Source organism: Melozone crissalis, unplaced genomic scaffold (assembly GCF_028551555.1).
Source record: "Melozone crissalis strain CALT ecotype California unplaced genomic scaffold, PUWL_Pcris_2 ptg000042l_1, whole genome shotgun sequence".
Taxonomy (NCBI): Eukaryota; Metazoa; Chordata; class Aves; order Passeriformes; family Passerellidae; genus Melozone; species Melozone crissalis.
The window spans coordinates 13250642-13273923 of NW_026535820.1; the positions used below are offsets into that span (position 1 = coordinate 13250642).

The 23282-nt window shown below is 41.4% G+C and overlaps 1 protein-coding gene across 4 annotated transcripts in view; it reads left to right on the forward strand.

The window, feature by feature from the left end:
• NOL4 (nucleolar protein 4) overlaps positions 1 to 3728 on the forward strand; it is a 186348-nt gene extending 182620 nt beyond the window's left edge. For all 4 annotated transcript variants that reach the window (XM_054284740.1, XM_054284741.1, XM_054284742.1 and 1 more), the window contains one exon: positions 1776 to 3728. In XM_054284740.1, coding sequence (XP_054140715.1) covers positions 1776 to 1969 — 194 coding nt within the window. In that variant the 3' untranslated portion in view covers positions 1970 to 3728. The remainder of the gene's footprint in view (positions 1 to 1775) is intronic.
• The last annotated feature ends 19554 nt before the right edge of the window (positions 3729 to 23282 follow it).

Below are 23282 nucleotides of genomic sequence, written 5' to 3' on the forward strand. Positions count from 1 at the left end.
GTCACAACAAACAAATTCACAGAGCTAATTATGCTTAATTTATCCTCTGTACACTGGAAGTCATTTAAAAGTCAGTTCATTTATACTGGTGTAAAACCAGGTAATACAAGTTGTAAGGCTAAGTGCTGCTCATTCTACTTGTGTAGTAGGAAATCAGATCTAATAGGGCCCTTTCAGTTTGAGTAGTTTCTTTTCATTGTCCCAGCTCTGCTTTTATTCACTCAAGGGGAGATTTTTCATTAACTTCAGTTTTTGTAGGGACATGGCAGTCTCCACATTTTTTGTGGTCTCACCTGTACCTCTGCACAGATATATAAGAAAGAAAGTTAAATAAGGTTTATGAGCAGATCTTCAGCTTCTGAAAATCAGGCATCTCTTGCCATTAGTGCTTATGATTGTGAGTCTGTGTTTTTGAATCTTATAAATTTTGTGGGATTATTTAGGAGAACCTCCACAGTATGAATTGGTGTGTTCTGTGAACATACTAAATCTTAAAATTATTCCAGTCTTTGCTGGAAAATCTTGGCATTGACATATATTGTACTGATCAAATTGAGGAGTGGCATTTTTCTCGTAGGAAAGCAAGATACATTGTTTTAGATATCTTGATCCCAATTTCCAGGAGAGTATTAAGATTAGGGTCAGGCTAGTCTGATTTTCTGCCTGCTGGAAGTATAGATTTCCTACACTGCCAAAATGAGAGAGCAATATTCCCCAGATTTGCTAAATAGGTATAGTTGCCATCTATATCCTTCTCTATATGCTCAAAAAAGTCCTCAGTCCAATTCTACCTGTCCAAATTTACACTCCAGGAAGAAAAAAAAAAGTGTTAAATGGAAATTTTAAACACTTCATTAAAGCACCAGCATCTTAGCTGGTTAATAACTGATTAAATAGCCAGGGAAATTCCACACAAAGACAAAGTTCATGATGGCAGATGTTTTGCCAATCACAGTAGCCTGCAGACTGCCCTCAGGAATGCTGTCTTCCATATGAAGACAGCATTCCTGAGCATTCCATGGTTTTGAGAATATTTTTTGAAGTGCTAAGCATATTGCTGTGAGCTGCCAATACAACAGCATGGTGATTGCTGCAGAATCTCTTGTCAGTGTTCTGGCCTTACAAGATCCTTGCAATGTGTTGCCAGCTGTATGCAGCCCTCACAGATGATAGTGTGCTCCTCACTGTGGCAGCCAGATTGTCACCAGCCTAATCTCATTCATGAGCAGCTATTTATGTAAGTGATCAGACAGCATCAGGCAAGTCATGTGGATGACCATTTATCTACGTCTGCAAGGGATTCAATCTGGCCACATGCTGATTGAAGCATAAAATGTGAAAATAGCTGTCTAGAGAACATAAGTTGGATTTTTTGTGATAAAAATTGCAAGTGTGCATATTGCCATGAAGTCCACCATGGCAGCTGGAGCTGGGGAGGCACAGGAGATGAGCCTTCTGCCTGATCACCATTGTCAGATTCCAGGGCAGCGTTTGGGGTGCAAGTGGCTCACACTGTTGGAATATGCCCCTGGAGGGTAATTTTCTGCTGGCAGTGGACTTGCCCCTCATGTTCTGTAAGTGGGGTCTGTGATACATAAATATAAATTGCTGTGGTTCCTGTCAAGGCGACTGGTAACAGAACAATTATTGCTTTTTTCTGCTGCTTGCACTCAGCTGAGAGCAGCTCCTACTACTCTGCATTTATATCTACAAACCTGTGAAACGTCTCTGGCAGGCGATCTGAAGCTTGTTTTCTTTCCCTTTGCTGTCTGCAGGTCCAACAGATCTCAGTATGAAGAGGCAGTTAGCAAGCAGCTCTGGATCCTCCAGTAGCTCCAGCTCCAGACCCCAGCTGAGTCCCACCGAGATAAACGCAGTGAGGCAGCTTGTGGCAGGGTACCGGGAATCCGCCGCGTTTTTGTTGCGCTCTGCGGATGAACTGGAAAACCTTATTTTGCAGCAGAACTGAGTCATGCGACCATCACACTGGCTTGGTCTTATCTCAGAATTTCCACTAATGACATTTTGATTTCCCAGAGCACACACTTCAGTTACTGCACAGTGTTTTAGGAGAGTTAATTACCATAATGCCACACTGTTCTTGATCCATAAAGTGATGTGTTAAGGTGCTTCAAGTGAACTTCGACCTCTGGTGTTTCCGAGGTACTTTACTGTGTCCAGGCTATTGCTTTTGTTTTAGTGTGTCAGCATAAATATCGAAAAAGTGGCTAGAAATTAACTCATTCTAACAAGTGGAGGAAACAGAAGATGCTGTGATGGTTTTTTAAAACAAGTGGTTCAAGATCCAAGTGCAATATTAGTGGAATGTGATACTGACTCATTGGACTTAAAGCTGCAGTATATGGCAAAACATTGCCAAATGTCCTGTGCTACAGGGCACAATTGCAATTAAAAGGATCTTGTATTTTAAAAAAAATGTAATTTTTATAAAAAACGAAACAAAAGATTTTTGTTTTCATTCAAGATTTTTCATTTTTACTTTGGTAAACTTTTTCACTGGTCCTGGAAATGTTTTGAGGAGCTATTTTAAGTCCCCCCTTCCTCTCTTGAATCCCTGGCTGTGCCCTTCTCCCCAACTTCATATTCTTTCTACAACGAGTAACTCTTGATGCTGGATAATTTCCTCCCCTGTGTACTGTAAATTGTCATCTATGGAATACCTTCCAAAGGAAGTATGCATTTCCTGCATTCATGCCATTCTCAACTCCATTCTGTAATATATTGCAGCTTTATTAGCAATTAATAAAGAGTTGAGTGTTTTTTAAAAAAGACATATCGTTGAGAAAAAAAAAAAGATGATTTGATTTCTTATGGTGAGCTCATCTGACTCCATGATCACTGCTGCTGTCTTATACAAGTCCCTCTAGTTGTGATTGGATGTAGATGATGAATGTTAAGAGGTTGCAAGTGACAATCTGAAAATTTGCACTCTTGTGTGTATTTATTTTTTTTCCTTAATTTAAACAAAATTCTTAACAAGGAAGGTCATTGACACTTCTGGTATAATTTGTATAATTCCCAGGCCTAGCTAAAACCTGTACAAAACTGTAAGTGGATGCAGCTGCAACTATAATAAAACTCTTCTCTCCCCTTCCCCACTCTTCCCAACCCCTCTATTTCTTATTTTATAATATTGATTACACATTAATGGTGTTTTCTTTGTGCACTATGGCAGGCTTCATTTTAAGTATATAGGAAAAGGTACTTTAGTTTATGCTTATTGTACTATCTGTTCTGTTGTTTAGCTTTTGTTGAATAACAAGTTTCTTGTGCATTCCTAAATTTGCCTTATTTCATGTACAAAATTTTATGTAATTCCGTTTTTGACAATGAGTTTAAGGCATCAGTGATATTTTATATCTACTTGTTACATATAGTTTTCCAAGTAATGACTGTGATTGTGACCAAGTAATGTGCACTTTTTCTTGTAACTGTGGACATTGCTATGCTTTTTTTTTCTCTAGTGTTTCTAGAATTACTGTTGCTTACAGTTATGTAAAAGAAAAAGAACTTTTGTGATACTGTTGGTGAATATTAATGTGAAAAAGCCTATGAAATATGAGTATTTTGGAGGTACATAGATACACAAACATCTCTAAGTTGTGGACTCATGTTCACATATTTAAATGAGAATTCAAAACCTGAGGGCTGGAATCATTTCCTCTGTTTTGTTTGGGTAAATAAACAGATTTCTGTGTTTAAATACATGATTGTGAAACATTATAACATTTAAATGGAATAACATTTAAGGCTATAACTGTAATGGTCTTTAAAGAGGGAAAATGGCCTTCCAGTCCAATTCATGCAGCCCCTCAAATATTGTTTCTCAAAATTACTTAGTAAATCCAGTAGGATTGAGTAACTAGCATATATAATTTAAAGTTGGCTGGAGGGAACACCATTTTGCCACTCTACATTTGTTCTTAAAAAACTATTGGATGTCTTTTTAGAGGCCCCTGTTCTTGGATATGAGAATATTGTTGCAAATCCTTACCAGTTGTTGCCCATCACTTGGGAGGTGCATTTGTTTCTGCTCAGATGAGCAGCCTCACCACTTTTCAAGCTCTTTTGCTAAATCCAGGTAAGGAAAAGAAGCTAGAGGACAAGGAGGTAAGAAATTTAATTCAGTTTTCTGTCCTCTGACTGCTCTTTCTTCTCCCTCAATTACTCCTTTTCTTGAGGGAGAAGTAGGAAAGTTTGGGGTCACCATACAACCTTCAAGGCCCATGAGTAGTTTTTCCTTTTTCCAGGTCTATTCCCAGCTTAATTTGATAGCTCACTGTGTCTTCTACACTATGTCTTCTACACAGATCCTCTTCTTCTGGGTGCCTCCTCTGGAATATTTAGGGTCTCCTTCAATCATAGGAGCAATTGATGTCCTCTAAAGTCTTATACAGATACTTAACTGTGTCCTCAAGTGGTTTGTCTATACCAAATTCTATCAGACAGATGGGAGTTTTTATTTTAGAGCTGTTTCTACCCCTAAGTACTGGGTTTATTAATTTCTTCTTTGGAACAATCACAGATTCAATTATGGCTTTAACTTCCTCTTCTAAGAGGGTACTGAAATTCAGACCCATCCAGTGAAGGAGAGACCATAAACCTCTGTCCATTTTTGTATGTGAAAATCTAGATCCAAGCATTGCAATGAAATTTGTCCTCTTGAATCCAGGTCTCAGAGCCCCCTACTTTGTGTCTGCTTTGAACATTCTAAGGCAGTAAAAGCACAAGGGAGAACATCTTGCTCAGGCACCCAGAAACAACCTCAGGGTTATTTCTTTCTCTCATTCACATCTTCTGTAACAGAGGCCTGGTAACCTCAGCCTAAATATTCCTGTTAGGATAAGGCCAGTTTATTCCAGCATGGGACATACCCAGTGTCCACTGAGTATGGCTGCTTAAGGCTGCCTTCAGAAAAGCATTACCCTTCTATTCAACATCTTTATTAAACTAGTGCTTCAAGTTTGATGGATGTCTCACCACAGAATTTCATCAAACTGGCAGGTGCTGGTCCTTATAGAGACAGCCTCACATCTTCCCAACCATCCTGGAGTTACTCTGTGAGTGGTCCTGTCAGACCTCTAGTCTCCAAGGGATTGTTGGGCCGGGAGGGATGGTGGGAAAATGTCATAATGTCCATAAACTTCCCTACAGAGTTAAGTACCAAACCTGACCATGGTCAGAGTGAATTGAGCCTTTTTAGGATTACATACACACTGGAAAGACAAGTCAGTTATCCATTCTTCTCTGCCTGATTTCCAGGATAGTTTTCATGGACAGCTGTGGGTAATATCTTTAGATTCAACTTTGGGTTGTGAGAGTGGACAATTGGGCTAGCTTATCAAGTAATCAAACTGGTTTGCTGCTTTCAATGCCTGCTGGGAAACTGGAAGCACATGAAAAGAGATCTGGAGTCAAATGTTTTCTATCCAGATTGGCACCTTGCTGCCTATCATTGAAGGATGCCACCACCATACCAGCCATGGTGAGTATCAGAAGCTACAGAAAGAATATACAGAGGTAAGCAAGTATTTGACATTCTAAAGCTGCCCTTCCTCTCCAGGGAAGGAATTTTCATGATGAGGGAAAGCTGGTGAACATGTACATGACTGTGGCTATAAAACTAATTGGAAAACAGAGTTATACTAAAGTATGTGGATATTTTTGCTGTAATGGCCTGAGTCACTGCTCAGTACAGTGTAGGTGGAGGTAGGTTTTGTTGGTAAAACTTCATTGAAAATTAGGAGCAATTTTATTTCTTCAAAGTGTCTAGCATTGTGTTAAAAGACTCCCTATAAATTTGTTAAAGCTCCTCTGAATCTGGCTTTTAAAGGCTTCTGAGGCATTCATAAAGAAGATGGTTTTCTATGTAAAGCAAAGCTGATTTTGATAAATCCTGAAGTCAGGATCTAGTCCGGGCTCCACCCACTTTTGAAAAACACCAGCATGTGAGAAAGAATTGTGAAATAATGGAAGAAATCAAGCAATGTCATACAGGTGGTTACTGGATTAAATATGTAAGAATATAAAATGTCTGTGCTGGACAAGATCTGCTGTTCACAGCCTTGTAGCCTGTCTCTGAATAATGTGTAAAACAGATAGAGACGTACTAGATACAGCAGGCCAGAAGAATAGATCAAGCCTATAGCAAGGATTTCTAAATGCACATCCATGGCCTATAAGAGCTTGAGGCTGTGGTGGGCTGTCCCTGCCTGGCAGGTAAGTCCCCACCCACCCTCTCAATCCCTCCCCACAGTGACGCAGGGAAAAAAATCCAAAGAGCAAAAGTGAGGGAAAAAACTGGGTCAAGCTGAGTAAGTGAAGAATGAAAAAGCAGAAGGGATGCAGAGGTAATCCCTCATCACTTCCCACCAGGAGACGTGATGCCCAACAGATCCCCAGGCTACTTAGGGTGTGCCCCACCCCAATTCCCCCTACTTCTTTTTGGCCAAGAAGGATGTCATGTGGCATGATACATCATTAAAAAATAGCAGGCAAAAAGAGAAATTAGTTGCTTGAGGCCATGCAACCTGTGAATGCCTGGGTCTGTTGACCCCTTTCCATGGTCAGAACTAAATCAAATGTTGTATTTCAGGGTGCAGAAATGGTTTTTTTTTACCTCTTCTCAAATTACTTAAATGTCTTTTCCACCACTGAACGAAGGAGCACAAAGGAGCTGGAAAGGCTGTAAAATTACTGACTGCTTTGTGAATAGAAACTTTATGTTGTCCCACATAATTCAGTTGATTTCCCCGAGTCTAGATAAAGATATTCTATGCAAAAATTTTTGCTCCTTTTTCTAATGATGTCTGGAAACACAGTCTAAGGGTTCTAATTACTGTGACTATATATAAAACATTTTTGTAAGTATATCTTTGCTGTACTTAGCCAACTAGGTGTAAGGAGAGCTGGGAAAAGAATCCAGCACATAAATAGGTTTGTCTTCCTCTTCTTGACTCAGCAGGGAGGTAAATTCCAGTAGGTAATTAAAAAGAAGCCATTTTAATGAATTTTCAAGATTTTCCAGAAAAGGAATAAAAATTTTTCCTTATGCTCCCCCGGAAACTTGTATCAGATAATTTTTCCTTTTTTCCTGCGAGGCTGCTGTTTTGTTATTGTAGGGTCACTAATCAGTTCTTGGTGCTGTTTATTTTCGTGCATAGTGGAGTACTCATAGCAGGAAAAGCAGCAGGAAAAATTGGAAAAATAGGAGGGATAAATATCATTAATATTTCCAACATGTCATTGTTCAACTGTTTTAAAATTATTTTATTTGCGGTTCCCAGATCACAGTGCTTTAGCACCATGAGCTTGACCTATTTATTTCCTCTCATATTTTGTAGGTGAAATAGCTTCTAGCTGAGAAAAGCTGTTACTGCCCTAGCCAGCAGGCAGCCTTAACAATGTTCATTTGCTGCACCTGATATTTGAAAATTGCAAGCTACAAGGCATACTTAACTCTCAGCGCCATTCTCTAATAATTAGAGGCACAGGCTATTTTTTAAATGTCTCTGTCCAATCTAATTATACTTTATTAAGCCACATATTAATTGATTTAAACGATAAATAACAATAGAAATAAAATTAGGGATTTAATATAAATCCTTAATATCTAGCATAGAGTTGGAAAATTTGTCTCAATGCTTAAGTATAAAATCATATGATTTGTCCTTTTAAACAAATTGCTATTAGTATTGTTTGTTTACAGTTTATGGAGTCCAGGTCTCTTCTGCTATTGGGGGCAAATCTCTATGGCATAAATCCACTCTCTTGTTTGGACTCAGGTGTCAAGAAGACATTTAAGTGTCCCTTCCATTTAAATTCTGCTGCCTCACAAACAATGATGATAAAGGGCTTGAAATTGTGGTCAATTAAAAAACTACCACGTGGTTATTGACTAAAGTTTAATGGTTCAAACACTAAATCATTTACATTCTGGTAGAGTCATATAATCAAATAATGGTTTTGATTGGGGGTGGACCTTCAAAGTTCATCTAGTCCAACCTCTCTCCATGGGCAGGGACAACATTCAAGGCCCTGTCCAACTAGGCCTTGAACATTCCCGAGATGGGACATCCACAGCTTCTCAGGGTAATCTGTTCCAGTGCCTCCCCATCTTCATTGTAAAAAATGTCTCCCTTACATTCCATATAAATTTACCCTCTTTCAGCTTAAAATCATTGCCCCCATTGCCCCTTGTCCTGCCACTGCAGACCTTGGTGAAAAATAACTTTCTGTCCTTCTTACTTATCAAAAGGCTGCTCTGGCTGCTCTAGAGCCTTCTTTTCTCCAGGCTGAATAACTCCAGCTCCCTAAGCATTTGCTCATAAGGTGGGTGTTCCAGTCCTCTGACCATTTTTGTGGCTCTCCTCTGGACCTGCTCCAGCAGATCTGTGTTTGGGGAACTCCAGAGTTCCTTGTGTGGGGAATTCCAGAGGAGGCCACAATTTACATTAGGTGGGCAAGGATGTGTCCATCTTTCTGGTCTGCAAGCACACATTGCTGGCTTGTGTCCAGTTTTTCATCCACCAGTATTCACAAGTCCTTCTCCAGTCCCAATCCACCCATTCCCCAGCCTACACTGATATTGAGGGTTGCCCTGTTACAAGCTCTGTGTGGTGCTACAGAAAAGCTCTCATTCCCAGTGGCCTTTTGGCTGGGTGCTCCATTCCCTGTATTTTTGGGCTCAGAAATTTTTGGAAAATCTCTGTGGAACGATACAGCTTAGGTATAAGTGTCACTGTCACTGAGACTTCAGGCTGATATTTTAGAACTTGAAAGAGAATTCCACTGCCAAGAAACTGAGAGAGAAATGTGGTTACTAGCTGTCTCTCTGTACATTGTGCTAAGATGGTACATTTTTAGGATGTAAAGCAGTGAAAATTTATCTTCTTTGCTTAAAAAGGGCCATCTGCCCATCCTTGTCATTATAAAAGAACACTTTTTTATTTTCTTCTGCTGGGGAACATGAGATACTAACAAGGATACTGAATTTTATTGGGCTTCTCTTTCTCCCCTCCAATAAGAGGATGTCATTGTTATGGTAATACAGTGTGAATGGCAAAATATGATGACAGAAATCAATAGGCATTAGGTGCCTGGATGAGCACCAGGCCCTGAAAGGACTCTGCAGACTGAAGTTACTCGAGTCAAGACTCGACACATTTTGAGAGGGCACACTTTTTGTTCACTAAATTTATATTCATGAACTATCAGAAACAGCTACCTACAAATTATGCAGATCTTGTCCCAGGCTGTGAATAAAAGTTCCTGGGGCCACTCCTGAATGGGAAAATGAATGGAACTCATTGAGCAGCAGATCTCAGGCTAAGACCTTTGAAAATCTCTATAAAAATGAAAGCATTCACCTCAGTCATAGCTTCAGGATTTGGCAAACGTCACAAAGAGTGTGCAATTGTCACCACCCAGTCAGTTCCTGAGCAGTGGTCCTGGCCAGCTGTCCCTCTTTTCCCTCCCTCAGGTTATATATGGAGCCATATGGTGTGTGATACCCTCAGGCCAGCTGGGGTCAGCTGTCCTGCTTCCTGTGTCCCCCAGCCTGCTCCCTGGTGGGGTGGGATGAGAGGCTGAAGGATCCCTGGCCACTACAAAGCAGCAACTAGAACACCAGTGTGTTATCAACACTGTTCTCATTCTAAATCCAACCACAGCACTGCACCAGCTACTGGGATGATTAACCGTACCCCAGCCAAAAGCAGGACAGTTGATAACACATCTTTGATTATAATAGTTCTTCCAGCAACCCAAGCTGAGCTGGGAGGCCTGCAACATGTACTCTGACCATAAGTTGCTTTCTAGAAGGCTGACAGGTCTAGGATGAAGGTTAAAAGCTCATTCATAACTGGTTGAGACTCCTCCAATTAAAAAAAAAACGTAAACATTTGGTTTGGGTGCAACAGACTCTGTGTTCATCCACTGAAACCTGCTAGCTAATTTGGTATGTTCACTTGTAACATTTAGTTGCCAAGTAGTAGATTCAGCTTGAATGCTAAGGAATGGTAAACCACTCTGAAGTGGGCTAGTTGTGACAAGCAGGCTTACTGTGGTAGCTTTTCTTCATGAATATTTCACTGTTGTTGAATTCAGCAGAGACCAGACTTCTTCCCAGAGTATTTTGAGATACCAAAATAATGTAGTGATCTTGTCTCATTTCCTTCAAGAGTGACAGCATGACATGCTGGAGGTGTGCTGTGTAAAACCCACACTTGTCAAAGAGGTTGTATTACCAATTAAGAAGTTTTGGTTCTGTTCTGCAGATGGCAGTGCTTATCAGCCAACGCTCAAGTAAGACTTGGGTGATCAGCCCCTCCAGGTCAGGGGGTCCACAAGGGCTTTCCTGTGGGTGTTGGTGAGTCTGACTAAAAAGTTCCCTCCAGTCTTGCCTGACTAGAAGTCACTCACAGGCTCCTTGAGGTTAACCCTGTACCATGGTACCTTCCTAACCTCCATGCTGTGTTTGTTCTTACACTCCCTCTTTACTGAATTTGCAGGGTTGGAGTTTTCACTAAAATGAAGTGCATATTCTTAAATATTTTTTGCTTCCATCTGTGCTGAGGAATCCTTTTAATAAGCCTCCATTTGTTTTTTCATCTTAACCCTTTAAGAATCTAGAAATTAAGTTGTAAACATAAATGTCTTAAAGACTGAAGAACAGATTCAAAAATATGGATTGCAAAAATAATTTTAAAAATCCAGAATAGATTTGCCTGATTCCTGAAGTTTAGATTAAGAACTTTGCAGACATCATGAAGCACAGATAGACAAAGGAAGGTTTAGAGTTCTGATAAGACTTTGAACTTCAGTTTTTATTCTCTCACTGAATAGCAACACGCCTTTTCATGTGATGTGATGGGGGTGAGTTTGGGGGTTTTTTCCCAACCTTTAAAGGGCTAAGAAAAATAAATAAAAAAACTCCAAGCCAACCAACCAACCAAAAAAGCCACCAAAAAACTTTTAACAGATGCCTTTATTGGGAGCAGGAGAAGTGTTCAGGAGAAGTCATCAGGCCAGCAATCAGATCAAACTTTAAAACACTGCTACTTTACTCTTAAAATGCAGTGTGCCTGTGCAGGAAAAAGCCTGAAAAACTGAACACCCTGCCTGGCATTAGCACCAGGCTTGCCGTTGGAAAGGTGAGAGAAAACTCACGTCATGCTGTAATTTGCAGCAATTCTGAATAGATGCAATCCTTGTTAGCACAGGCACCTGATTGACTATCTGGCATATCACAGTTCCTTTTAATTGATTTTCCAGACCATTTTTTTTCCCCCAGAAGGATGAAACCAAAGCCATCACAAAAATGGACATGGCTGAGAGTTGTGCTTTGATGTGTGTGACAAAAATATCTGAGTGGACTGCTCTTAGATATAGCAAATTTGTGTGGCATTTGTTTTCAATCTCTTTCTTCAAAGGAGAGGTTATCATTAATTTCTTTAGAGAATGTCACTTGTCAGTCACTTGCCCACCCCATTCTTAGTGTGTCCTACTGAAGGACAGGAAACCATTCCTGGAAGAAGAGAAGCTGGTGTATTCCACAGGCATCAAAAAGAAATTTTGGGGGCAATGACAGAGGTTTTCATTTGCAGCACATCCAAAACAAGGGGAGTAATATCTGTGTGACAGCATCTAGCAAAATTAACCACCCTTTTAACCAATGGCATCCAATGATTTAAATAAAATTCTGTAATTTTTAGTTTTTATTTAACCACTTTATCTCCTGCTCCACCAAGAATTTTCACAGGTTGCTGTAGCATGACACCTACTGGTAGATATAACCAAAATAAATAGATGCAGCTCCTGAATGATGAAAAAAATCTGCCAAGAATGGGATTTTTGTTTCCCATTGAAATGATTACTGATGTATGTCCATTCACATGGGGAGCACAATCACTGCAGCTTGCAAAAGGAGGGCGTGTGTTCAGACACAGCAGTGTCTGCAAGGGGCAGCTGCAGCCTGGATCAATGTGGAATGGGGCAGTGTGGCATCCTTGGCTCCTGTGCCCTGCAGTCCAGACAAGCCGCTTCATTTTAGCTTTGGCTGGAGAACTGTGAAGGCAGAGCTGCTGATTTAGCCCAAGGTTTTGGAAAGCTCATCACGGACAAGCAGCTTCCACAGTCATATCCTACAAGGACTGCTGAAGTTAAGCCTGAGTTTCTTTCATTTGAAGTAATGTAATAGTTGATGGAGTTTTCTGAAGACACCAGGGGTGGACTGAAGGTGATGTGGAGAGAAGCAATAGAATCACAATTTCAACCCTTTTATGTGGTTATCATCATCAGGGGGTTTGTGACTTGCACACTTTCTCACCTTATATCATCTGTTTCATCCACACAGAAAACAGATTTGTAGGAACTATAATCAGTACTTGTTGGGTGAAATTAAAATAACATGTTTTACCACATCACTCCATCAAAGGGTGCAGAATTTTCCAAGGTATTTCTAAACCAAGCAGCTTCCTGGCACCTTCACAAAAAGCAGCATCTTTCCTCTCCTCAGTGCTAACTCCCCTGGATTGTGACCTTTCCAACTCAGACCCACACTGGTACTCCTATTACCACCTGGAAAGTCACCTGCTTCTCTAGTGTGTCCTGTTTCATTATTGAACAGACTTTCCCTATTTGACAGCACACCAGCAGTGCTTTCACGTCTCAGGATATGGTTTACCAGTGAGCTATTATCCAACTCAAGCTTTTGAGATCCAGTCTAAGTTTTCTCCTCTAAATAAATTACCACAACAATGTCACTTACCAAATTGTCATCCCTGTTAAGTTCTTCCACTGTGCAGAAATCCATTTTCACACTGCACAAAGCAGAATCAAGAAGCTTTTCCATCAGTTTTCAAACTGTATGTCTGGCCAATACTTCATAAATCATTTTATGTCACTCAAATATGAATGAGAGCTTAGGTATGTGGATAGAGAAAGAGAGAGAGAGGAGCAAAAGGTAGTAAGGATACCAGCATTTCTTATTTGTTCTTAGCACATGAAAGGAACTTTTTCCCTATTGCAGTTTCCAAAGCAGTAAAACAGATGGCACAGGTGGAAAAAGTACATTTTGTTTTAACCATTTTTGAAAACTTCATTTGGAGATATCAAAGTGGTTTTTTTTCCCACGCAACTATCCCTTTAAAAGCTGCAGTTGCATCTTTGACACATTCAGTTGAATTTCACCTGGAGGAATTTTTTGCATTAGCTAGAAAGGTGTATTTTTGCATTAGCTAGAAAGACTCCTGAGCAGATATCCCACAGCTTTGTCAGGGGGGAAAGTGCAGATCTGAATTTTTTGGTTAGATCCCTTTTTGCTAGAGCCGCATTGCCTCACTAGTTTGTGCACAAGGAGAAAACATGCCGACCACTCCTTTACTTGTATTTTCTTTTTGCAAATGAGGCCTTGCTCTTGCATTTTCCTTTAAACAGTAAATTACCTCCCACCTGAGATAAGACAGAAGCAGGAGCCTTCTCATTAGATCAACCTCTCCTGAGACCTGTAGCTGATGTATTTACTGTGCATCACAGACAACAGAGGCTGAAGCAGGAAATTGGTCACCTAAATCTTTGCAGAAAGAGATTGGGGATTTTCCATTAATTCACAGCGGAAAAGGTGATGTCTAAGACATGTTTTTCCTTGAAAAAAAGCTTAATTGGCTAATTATAGCTGCAACTCCATTTCCACTCTCATCTTTTCTCCTGGGTAAAATTTTCTGCCAGCTCACACAAAGTTAGTTAAAAGGCAGTACATCTCGAAAAGCCAGCTTATCAGCTGCTTTGTGGTTATGAGGAATCCTTTCCCAGTACCATCCCCTATAGTAATGCTATTTACAACCTCAAAGGATGGCTTGCAAGTTCGGTGAACTGCCCATTCAACACCATCCACGTCCCCATGCACTGGCATTGCACCCCTCAGCCTTAGCAGAAAAGACAGCTGCCACTTTAGATGTCCTGAATGTCTTCTGAGCATGGTGTGAAGGACCTGCCTGGACTTAGGCATGGAAACAAATCTAGGTATAAACAAACATGGGGGAGAAAAAAGAAAAAGAAGGAAACTAATTCCATTTACACATCTACATGTAACTCTGTGTAAACACCATGTAGGCTGCATTTTGATTCATTAATCCTCTCTTTTTCTCTTGGGGTTTTCCCAGGTTGATGGCTTAGTAGCCCAAATCCAACCAATGATGTGCTATTTCTGTAGTCCCCTTTCCCACCCTTTCCCTATGTCTGGGGCAAGAGGGAAGGGAGCTTAGGAGGAGGCTCAGTTCTGTGCCCCCAAACTCAGAGCATCCCCACCTGCTTTTGCTAGGCATGTGGAAACTTTGCTCTTAGGGATCCCGGGCTCCTGATACAGCAAAGAATTTTTCACCTCTGTTGAGGCAATGAAAACCGTAAGCCTATCCTGAACACAGGAAATCTGGTGTTTCTTTTCTTTGTGTGCCACTGTGTGTGTAAGAGGAAGGAGTGTGGATCAACAGCTGCCTTTAGTCACCGCAGTCAATCGGCTTAGGAATGTAATCATCCAGAAAAAGGAAGGGAGGCTAAACCGCTGTCACTTGCTGCTAATAAAAGTTACAGCATTAAGCAACAGCAGGAGACAGGCCTTTGTTCACTCCAAGTGTCTGTCTCTCTGTGTGCCTCGCACTGTGGCAACACCCTACACTGAGAAGGGGCCTTACAATGGAACAAACTTGGAGGAGGCATTTCTTCAACGTGCTACTTTGACATTCATTTCCAGTCTCCCTGCTACTTTGCTGAATATTAATGGTCAAATAAAGCTTCCCTGTCCTCCACTGTCTAATTCTGCATTGTTAGGCACAATCCAGTGGTTTTGTTTCTTAGATTTTCAGGGGATTTCTTTTTTAAACAGCAGCTGGTTGGGTTTGGCACAGTAATTACTGTTGTGTCATGCATTCAGCTAAATGGCTGCACTACAGGACTAAGCAGACAGGCTGTGAGGCAGCAAGTCCTTACTTAAACAAAAGGGAGCTTTGATAAATACTAATATTGGCCAGGAAAAATATTAAAAAATATTTGCAACCAAGTATGGGCTTAGTTACTTGACAGACACCATATTTTAACCTGCCTACTCCTTTGAATATATTATCTCTCTCAGCTTATTTGGGATTGTGGGTTTGAGGGGGTGGTTAGCAGAGTTTAATTCTCACACAGTGAGCATTAGGAAGGATGTTGGAGTCCTGTTGACCCAAAGAAGAGATGAATATTAATTCAGACTTCTGCATGCCCAGTGTTGTTAAGGACTGATATGGAAAATACCTTGGAGGAAGAACTTACCTGATGTTCAGATCTTTGTGTGCTTTCTGAGACCATGCCACTATGAACTGCAAGAAGGGCATAAAATCATTTCAGCTCGACAGACATTGAACACTTACCAGGAAGCAATTCCCTGTATCAATAATTCTAATATTCTGGGATGAAGGAAGAAAACCAAGGCTAAGGCAACTGATCAAGCCGTGAAGAAAAGTTCAATATCTAGGTACAAGACATGAAAAACCAAACCTAACATCCTATCCAAAACAACAGTCCGGTTGACCTACTGGCTATTGCTAGTTGCTTCTACGAGAAATCCCAAATCTGATGGGTTTTCTACATACCTTACAAACTAGGTAAATATGAAAATGTAGCTATAGCTGTCTATATCATATAAATTATGATAACACTGAAGCTCTTGAACTGGGAGCAAAAAAGGCTGACCTTCCAATACAAAATGATAAAAAAGGAAGCGGTATTTTAGCCTGTCAGTGGACAAAGTAAGTTTCTGAGATTTTAGTTTAACATTAATGTTTCTTTTTTTCTCTTATAGTATTGTGTAACATCACCAGTACTTGGAGAGCTTGGGATGACAGTCTGTGAAGATTGATTTAAGCATTTTCCCCTCTGAACCAGCTGCTGTACTCCACTCTGTATACAGTGCAGGCATTTAACAAGTGCCTAATGTAAGCCAGCATTAAGTGTATTCAAGATGTTGGGACCAGCCCCTTGACAGAAAGCTAAGTGTGACATTTCAGATAATGCCAGACACTTAGAGCACACTTTGCTGCCCTTCATGATGAGAAAGTCTTCTCTGTGTGGGTCAGAAGACACAGTATGCCTTGAATGCCCAAAGGGTGATTCAAAAACAGCAACCAAAACTTCCAAGTTTGAGTCATTGCTCTCCATTCCATGCTGACCGGGTTAACACTGCCAAAGGCCTATCCACTAGAGGAAAAAGGCGAGGCACCGTGAGGATGAGCTCCCCCTTATCCCAAAATCTGGCCTTTATTTCCTGCACACCTGCCCAAGGGATAAATACCAGCAGTGGTGTCAAGGGGTGAATCTGGTCCTGATGGCTGCATCTGACTCCTAATGGATTCAGGGCAGGTGGAAAATAACACAATAGCCAAGGGCTGACCTGAGTAAAACATCCCCAGTCCCTCACCACAGACCTGGTCAAGGTTTGACCAAAAGCCAGGTTTGGCAGGAGCTAACTTCTGTAGTTGATATGCCAATAGGACTGTAAGTCATTGCCCTACTCCATAAATGTGGACAACCAGGGGCCTGGGGAGCTCTCCTGCTCAGCTCTGAGCTGCACTCCAGGATCTCTCCTTGAGCAGGGATGTTCCTCAACATTACTCCTCAAGAATGAGAGATTTCTTGCCACAATTGATTCTCAGTAGTAATTCTCAGATTAATAGGTTACTCATATTTTAAATCTCAGCTAAATGATATAAAGGATGGATTGTGTCCACATAATGATTTAGTTATAAACCATTGGTTAAGTCTGGGTCTAAGTCTGGATCCAGCTGCACCAAAACTCCCTTCTGAAAAGGAGTTTAGAATAAAAGGGGATATTTTTTGAACCTCATGACTAATGGGAAGCTCTCCCTTGTGGCAGTGTTCGTGGGGGTCCCAGAATGGGAGAAGAGATGAGAATGTTGACTCCACGTTTCAGAAAGCTGATTTATTATTTTATGATATATATTATATTAAAACTATACTAAAAGAATAGAAGAAAGGATTTCATCAGAAAACTAGCTAAGAATAGAAAAGGAATGATAACAAAGGCTTGTAACTGACCGAGACAGTCCGGACAGCTGGGCTGTGATTGGCCATGAATTAGAAACAACCAACATGGACCAATCACAGATCCACCTGTTGCACTCCACAGCAGCAGATAATCATTGTTTACATTTTGTTCCTGAGGCCTCTCAGCTTCTCAGGAGAAAAAGTCCTAAGGAAAGGATTTTTCATAAAACATGTCTGTGGCAAGACACTAGTTTTGTCTGGCCCTGCCCTCCATGCAATAAATAACCAAGTGTTCTTTGCCAGCAAATCTTGTCGAGCCACTGTTGCATTTGCTGTCAGATTTTGTGAAATTGCTGGTTTATATCTGTAAAAAATTTGCTGCTTCTTTCTCATGAGTGAAGTGCATCACTGTATCCATGGCAGGCATCCACAGATGGAGTTCATCCTGTGAGGGACACAGCAGAGCCGGTGGCCCAGGGAAGGGGTAACAGCATCACAGTTTTCCTTGAGAAGTCTTGAGCTTTGTCACCTGAGCACTCAGTTGGTGATGCCTTGTGGGTAAGGCACACAAGCCGAGGGGCTCAGCGACAGCCAGAGGTGAGGCATTGTTCTGTGCTGGAGTTTGGCACTTAGCTGAGATCCTGGACTGGAAGTGACAGCCTGTGTCTGCAGAGCCATCCAGGGAAGGAGAGAAGAGCAGCCTTTAAGCCTGACAGTTATGTGCCTCCCCGGTGCAGTAATACCAGAATCATGTCATGGGAAGATTTAAATAGAAAGTGTTCCGTTTAATGGGATTTTGGTCACAGTACTGTGGCTCTCTTTAGCAGCATAAAATGTACATTTGAAGCGCTGCCTCTTTGCCATAAACTTCTGGCTCATTTTTCTTTGCTAGTGCTTTAATGGTGGGCAATTTTTTTTCAAAGAGAGGAATGTTCTGCAGCACCATGGATGATTCGATGGCTTAACATATTGCACTGCTGGCTGCTGGAGGCAAAATACTGCCTCTTCAATTTATCTGTGTTATATGCTAATTGATGTAATTGCAAGAAAAAGGAATTAATTATGGACTGTAGAGATAATTTCATTGAAGAAGAACACTACACGAGACAAACAATATGGCATTCCTTCTTCAATTGAAGATTTTTTTCCTCTGGCTTGTATTTCTCTTCTTCAAACCCCTTGTTACTCCACTCTCTTATCACTATACTGAAGAAGCTCAGGCTTTGTGTGTGAAGCCTGAGATAGGGACAACAGAGGAGGTGAAAGAGATGACAGAGTAACTGCCAGAGAAGACAGGGGAAAGGAAGGTTGATGAGAGTGGATGAAGCGTGAGGGTATCTCACTTCAAAGAGCATCCTTTGCTATCATGTGCCCCAGTTCCAAGTGGGAAATAGCACAATTCATGGAGGAGCTGCCCAGTCCCACCTGAGACAACCATGTTTCTTCCATTCAACAACCTGCTCTCTTTTCTGAGGCAGGCAGCAGCCCCAAGAGTGGATTCTGCTTTCAGCAGTACTGCAGGATTTTGATTAAAAAATTAATTCAAATACACAGTTCTTCTACCACCACCAATACAAATTGGTATGTGTCACACTTCTTGATGGAGTCCCACCTTTTAGCTAGAGCTCTCTGGGGGCCCTTCCACCCCTCAGGCCAGTCCCCCCCACAGAAATCCCCTCCTTGGGCCAGTCATCATATTCAAAAGAAGAAATAAGTCTACATTACCCTACTCTACTCCACGGTTCTCCTTCAATACTGGAACGCTCTTTTCCTGCAGGAAACAGTTCCTTAGACGTGCTTGCTTCTCTGTCCCCTCAGTGACCCCAGCCAGTACCTTCTGAAGCCAAGGGCCTCATGATCTCATAGCAGGTCCCCTCTCAACAACCTCCACAACAACCATCAGCCACTGCCAGCACACTCTTTTTGAAGACCATAAAACCAGTACCTAGTTTTCACTCTGAAAACTTTTCCTGATGCCACTATTATTTCTGCGCATCCTGCAAACCTTTGCTACTGAACATTCCTGCCATGAACAAATAGTACATGTTCCAATGGATTAAATGGTGATTTTAGTAGTTGTTACTACATGTTCAATATTTGCTTATAGATGTAACATATTTGAAATTTTTAAATGCAGGAGGAGCAACTAAGTGGGACTGGTATGCAAATAAGTCATAAAATGCAAATGTGATATGTAAATTGCACTATCTTTAGAAAAATTATGGAATTTCCCCATAAATTATATTTTCCAGAAATGCAGGAGATTGTGGCTTAGGAGTGAGAAAGTAATTCCCAGTTGCAAGTGGCCCTTGTGGTCTGAAAAGTGCAGCTGCAGCCATAAGCTCCCACCTCACCTTTTCTTTTCCTCCAATTTTCAACATCTTGTTTTTCCTGCTCCTCATGTATTGCCTGGAAAAGGGGGCTCCAATAAGCCATGCATGGCTGTGCTGTGTGTTCTTCATGTTGATCAAGATTTTCCATCTCTTCTTCATGCTCAGAAAGCCCCAGCAGGTAGCATGAGCCCTTTCTAGTGGTGATTGCTGAGGCTCTTTGCAGACTCAGTTTTGCATCTCTTGAAATTTTTGAGCTCACTTCAGTGGGAGCAGTTTTGACCATCAGAAAATGGATAACTACACTGTGTGTACTTACTGATTCAAACATTTCCCTCTCAGCAACTTCTAGTTTACCCTCCAACAGCTTTCACTCAAGACATCCTTTGATTACTTTTCCTATTCTACTTTAATCTTCTTTCCCATCGACCTCTGTCATGCTTTGCTTTGATGCAATCATCTACTTCCAAAGTTTTCTGTCCTGTTACCTGTTCCATTTTTGTCTTTTATCTCTTGCCAGCAACTACATTTCTTTGGCCTGTACACAGGAGTTCACCTGACAGCTCTATTTCAGAATGCTACTTTGAACTTTGTTTAAAGATAAAAAGTGAAAGTCATGATACACAGCATTTGCTAACAGCATTTACTACTATGTGATACCTAATGTAACACACTTTTTTTGTCCCTGAAGAAGAGCTACCAGAAATAGACCCCAGCATCCCACTGAATTGAGACTTTTTATGGGTTAGCATTCTTGATCCATCTTAATTTGTGTTGGGCAACACATGCGTCAGCTGAAATCCTGCCCAACTCCAATATACAGCAAATGAAGAGATCATGTCTCAGAGAGCAATTATAGGCATGACTTCTCTTGATCAATAATTTAAAAAATACTAAAAAAATTTTAAGGTTTTAAATATTCTTTTTTAAACTCTAGAAATCTGAATTTCATGGGAATGTGTAGCCAATCTGCACATAATCCTCTGATGGTCCTGCAAGTGCTACCTTAATCACAAATGGTGCATATTAACAAAGGTCCTCACCAGATGAAAGAGAATGTTAAAGAGTAGTTGAAGCTTGATGGATTTTATACAACCAACTTTGACTCGTTCTCAGATTGAGTCAAACAGCTTCCAGCTATATTTCTGCAAGAGGGGGAGGGGGAAATCCCAGATGACAGATGCTGTGCAGAGCAAAGCCTTCTCTAAAAGAAAAGAATAAATCATTTATGTACAGTATTCACTAAAAACTGCAGGGGGCAAGAGACTGCAGGTTTTCCTTTTAATAAGGAAGAAAAATGCATATATAATAATTGCAGTTGCAAACATACACAGCGCACAGAAACTGAGTCTGGATTAGAGTCATTCACTTCCCCAGGACAGAACATAGGTAAGTTACTCCTGGATCACTAATCTACTAATATTATCAGGATTGTCCTGTTACAAAACAAAAGAAATCCATAGCATCATCTTTTTAATCTGTGCATTTCTATCATTCAGTGAACAGTCCAAAAGGCACAGATTCCTGTCCATGTGCACACAGTCATTTCACTGAACACAGAAGAGATCACAGAGTGCAAATGGAGTTGGGAACAGGAGTGGTTGGATGGGGTTTGCAGGAAGAGGGTCTCTGTCACTGCGGCTGGACTCATAATTCAGCATGGTCAGTGATTTTAGCAACTGTTGCTACATCTGCTTTCTGAGTAAGCTTTTTCACTTTTCCTTTTGAAGAAAACCACAATTCTAAACAGCAGTCTGTTGACTCAAACTTCATAAAGTAAGCACCCATTTTGTGCTAAAGCACACAGGAAAAATAAACTTTGATGGTCTAATTTATGGCAATAAATTGGAAATGTACTTGTTCCCCCTCCTCTTGTTATGACTGCTATCACTGGTAGGTCTGTAAGCTGCAGGACCTTCTTTCCAGATGGAAAACCTCTGTGCCAGAGCCAGCCCTCCTGTCTGCTCCTCCAGCATCACTCAGGATGGGAGGGCAGGAGCTACATCCATACTGTCATTCTGCCATTTCTGCCTGGCCAATGGTCCCTTGAGGGCCATTAGCCACAGAACTCTGGAGAGGAACTCTGAGAGACTATTCCTGATCTCTGGCTGCATCGTCTCAAAGAAGGAACACCCTGTAACCATTTTTGGCCTCCTTTCCTGAGTTATGCTCTCAGAGGACAACTGCAGCAGAATACCTGGGAGTCTCATACTCTGAAGTAACAGAAGCACAATGCATCTTATGCATTCTCAGAAGTGTATAATCATTGTAAGATATGTTTTTTAATATTTCAAACACATGATTCTTTTTTTCAGTAGTAGCATCTGTTCTTTTCAGAGGGAAATTTGTGACTACTGACACTAATTGCACCAGGCAGGAACTGACAGGACACAGTCTCGAGCTGCATCAAGGGAAATGTAGGTTGGATATTAGGAAAAAAAAGTTTTTTACAGAAAGGGTGATGAAGTTCTGAAATGGGGAGGTGGTGGAGTCACCATCCCTGGATGTGTTTAGAGAAAGAGTGGATATGGCACTCGATGCCATGTTTTTGTTGAGGTGTTAGGGTTGGACTCAATGATCTTTAAGGTCTCTTCCAACTTAGTAATTCTGTGAATTCTGTGAGTCTCACTTAATGCAGAAGAGATCATGTCCATGCTTGAGAATCAGCCAAGGGGCTAACCTGCTGTGCCACGTTAGTGGAGGCAAGAAAGCCCACCCAAATCCGGGTTCCATGAGGAAAAATGACCCCACACTGAAACATCAGGCTGTGGCTGGCAGGTCTGGTCCCTGTCAGAGCTCCAGAACAGGCATCACACCTTCCTCCTGCCATCACCAGCACAGCACTGAGTCACCCCGTGCAAGGACTGGGCCCCATGTATTGAAGAGGGTAAAGTCTGCAGTGGTTGTTGGTGTTTCTCAAACATCCTGGCCTGGCATCTGTTGGAGGCCGGGAAACACAGGCATATCTTATCTCTCCAGGCCCTTGCTGCTGTGGCTGGTGTGCACGTGTTGCTGTCAGCTAAGCCCACAAACTGCTTAATGGCAGGTACATAATAGCCCATTAGTTCAGGTCTGCCTGGGATGCTGGCAGGTGTTTACATGAAATTTTGCCCTGCTTGTCACAGCATACAGGACAGCCAGCACCTGGCAACCTCGTAGTCAACAACACATTCTTTAATTGCTCCGAAGCGGTGGCAGCAGCTGACACCAACCTTGTTAAATAAACAACAGGTTCTGCACCTGCCTGAGCAAAACCCTGACCCGTGTCCCAGCCAGCCAGTGGGCACACAGAGAGCCCTGCCTGCCCCCTGCACAGCAGCCTCAGGGATTAGTCAGAGTCTCTCAGCATTGATTTGTCCTTCAGCAACAGAGGTTTGCCCTGCCCTTGTCTTGGGAGTATTTTACTGAGCCATGAGACATGAAAATCTCCCTAATTAGATTTCTAGTTTATGAGTTTATGGATAATTCTCATCTCACACACACACACACACAGAGCCCCACAGACATACAGGCTCAATGATAATGAAAAAAGGTACTATGGCACAATAGCCAAATGCCTGTGCCTTGTAGAGTGCTTTGATACATTACAGAACAATTCTGAGTTATTTCTGAGGCTTGGTACAAAATAGGACTTTTTATTCTCCAAGGAGTGAAAAAAGCCTGTGCAAAAAGCCTGATTTTTGTTAGGTATAGCCATCAAAGAGAAGAGAGCTATGTATCCTGACTTGTGACAGGTGAGCTGGTATTCTCAAAGCTATACAAGATTATTTTATCACTCTCTTGTCTGATTTAATTAAATCTGGGCATCTTATTAGGTTCCAGAGTAAATGGTTTGTGCCTGGATCCACAATCTTACCAAACCAGGAGGAACAGTGAAGAGAAGGAGTCACCCAC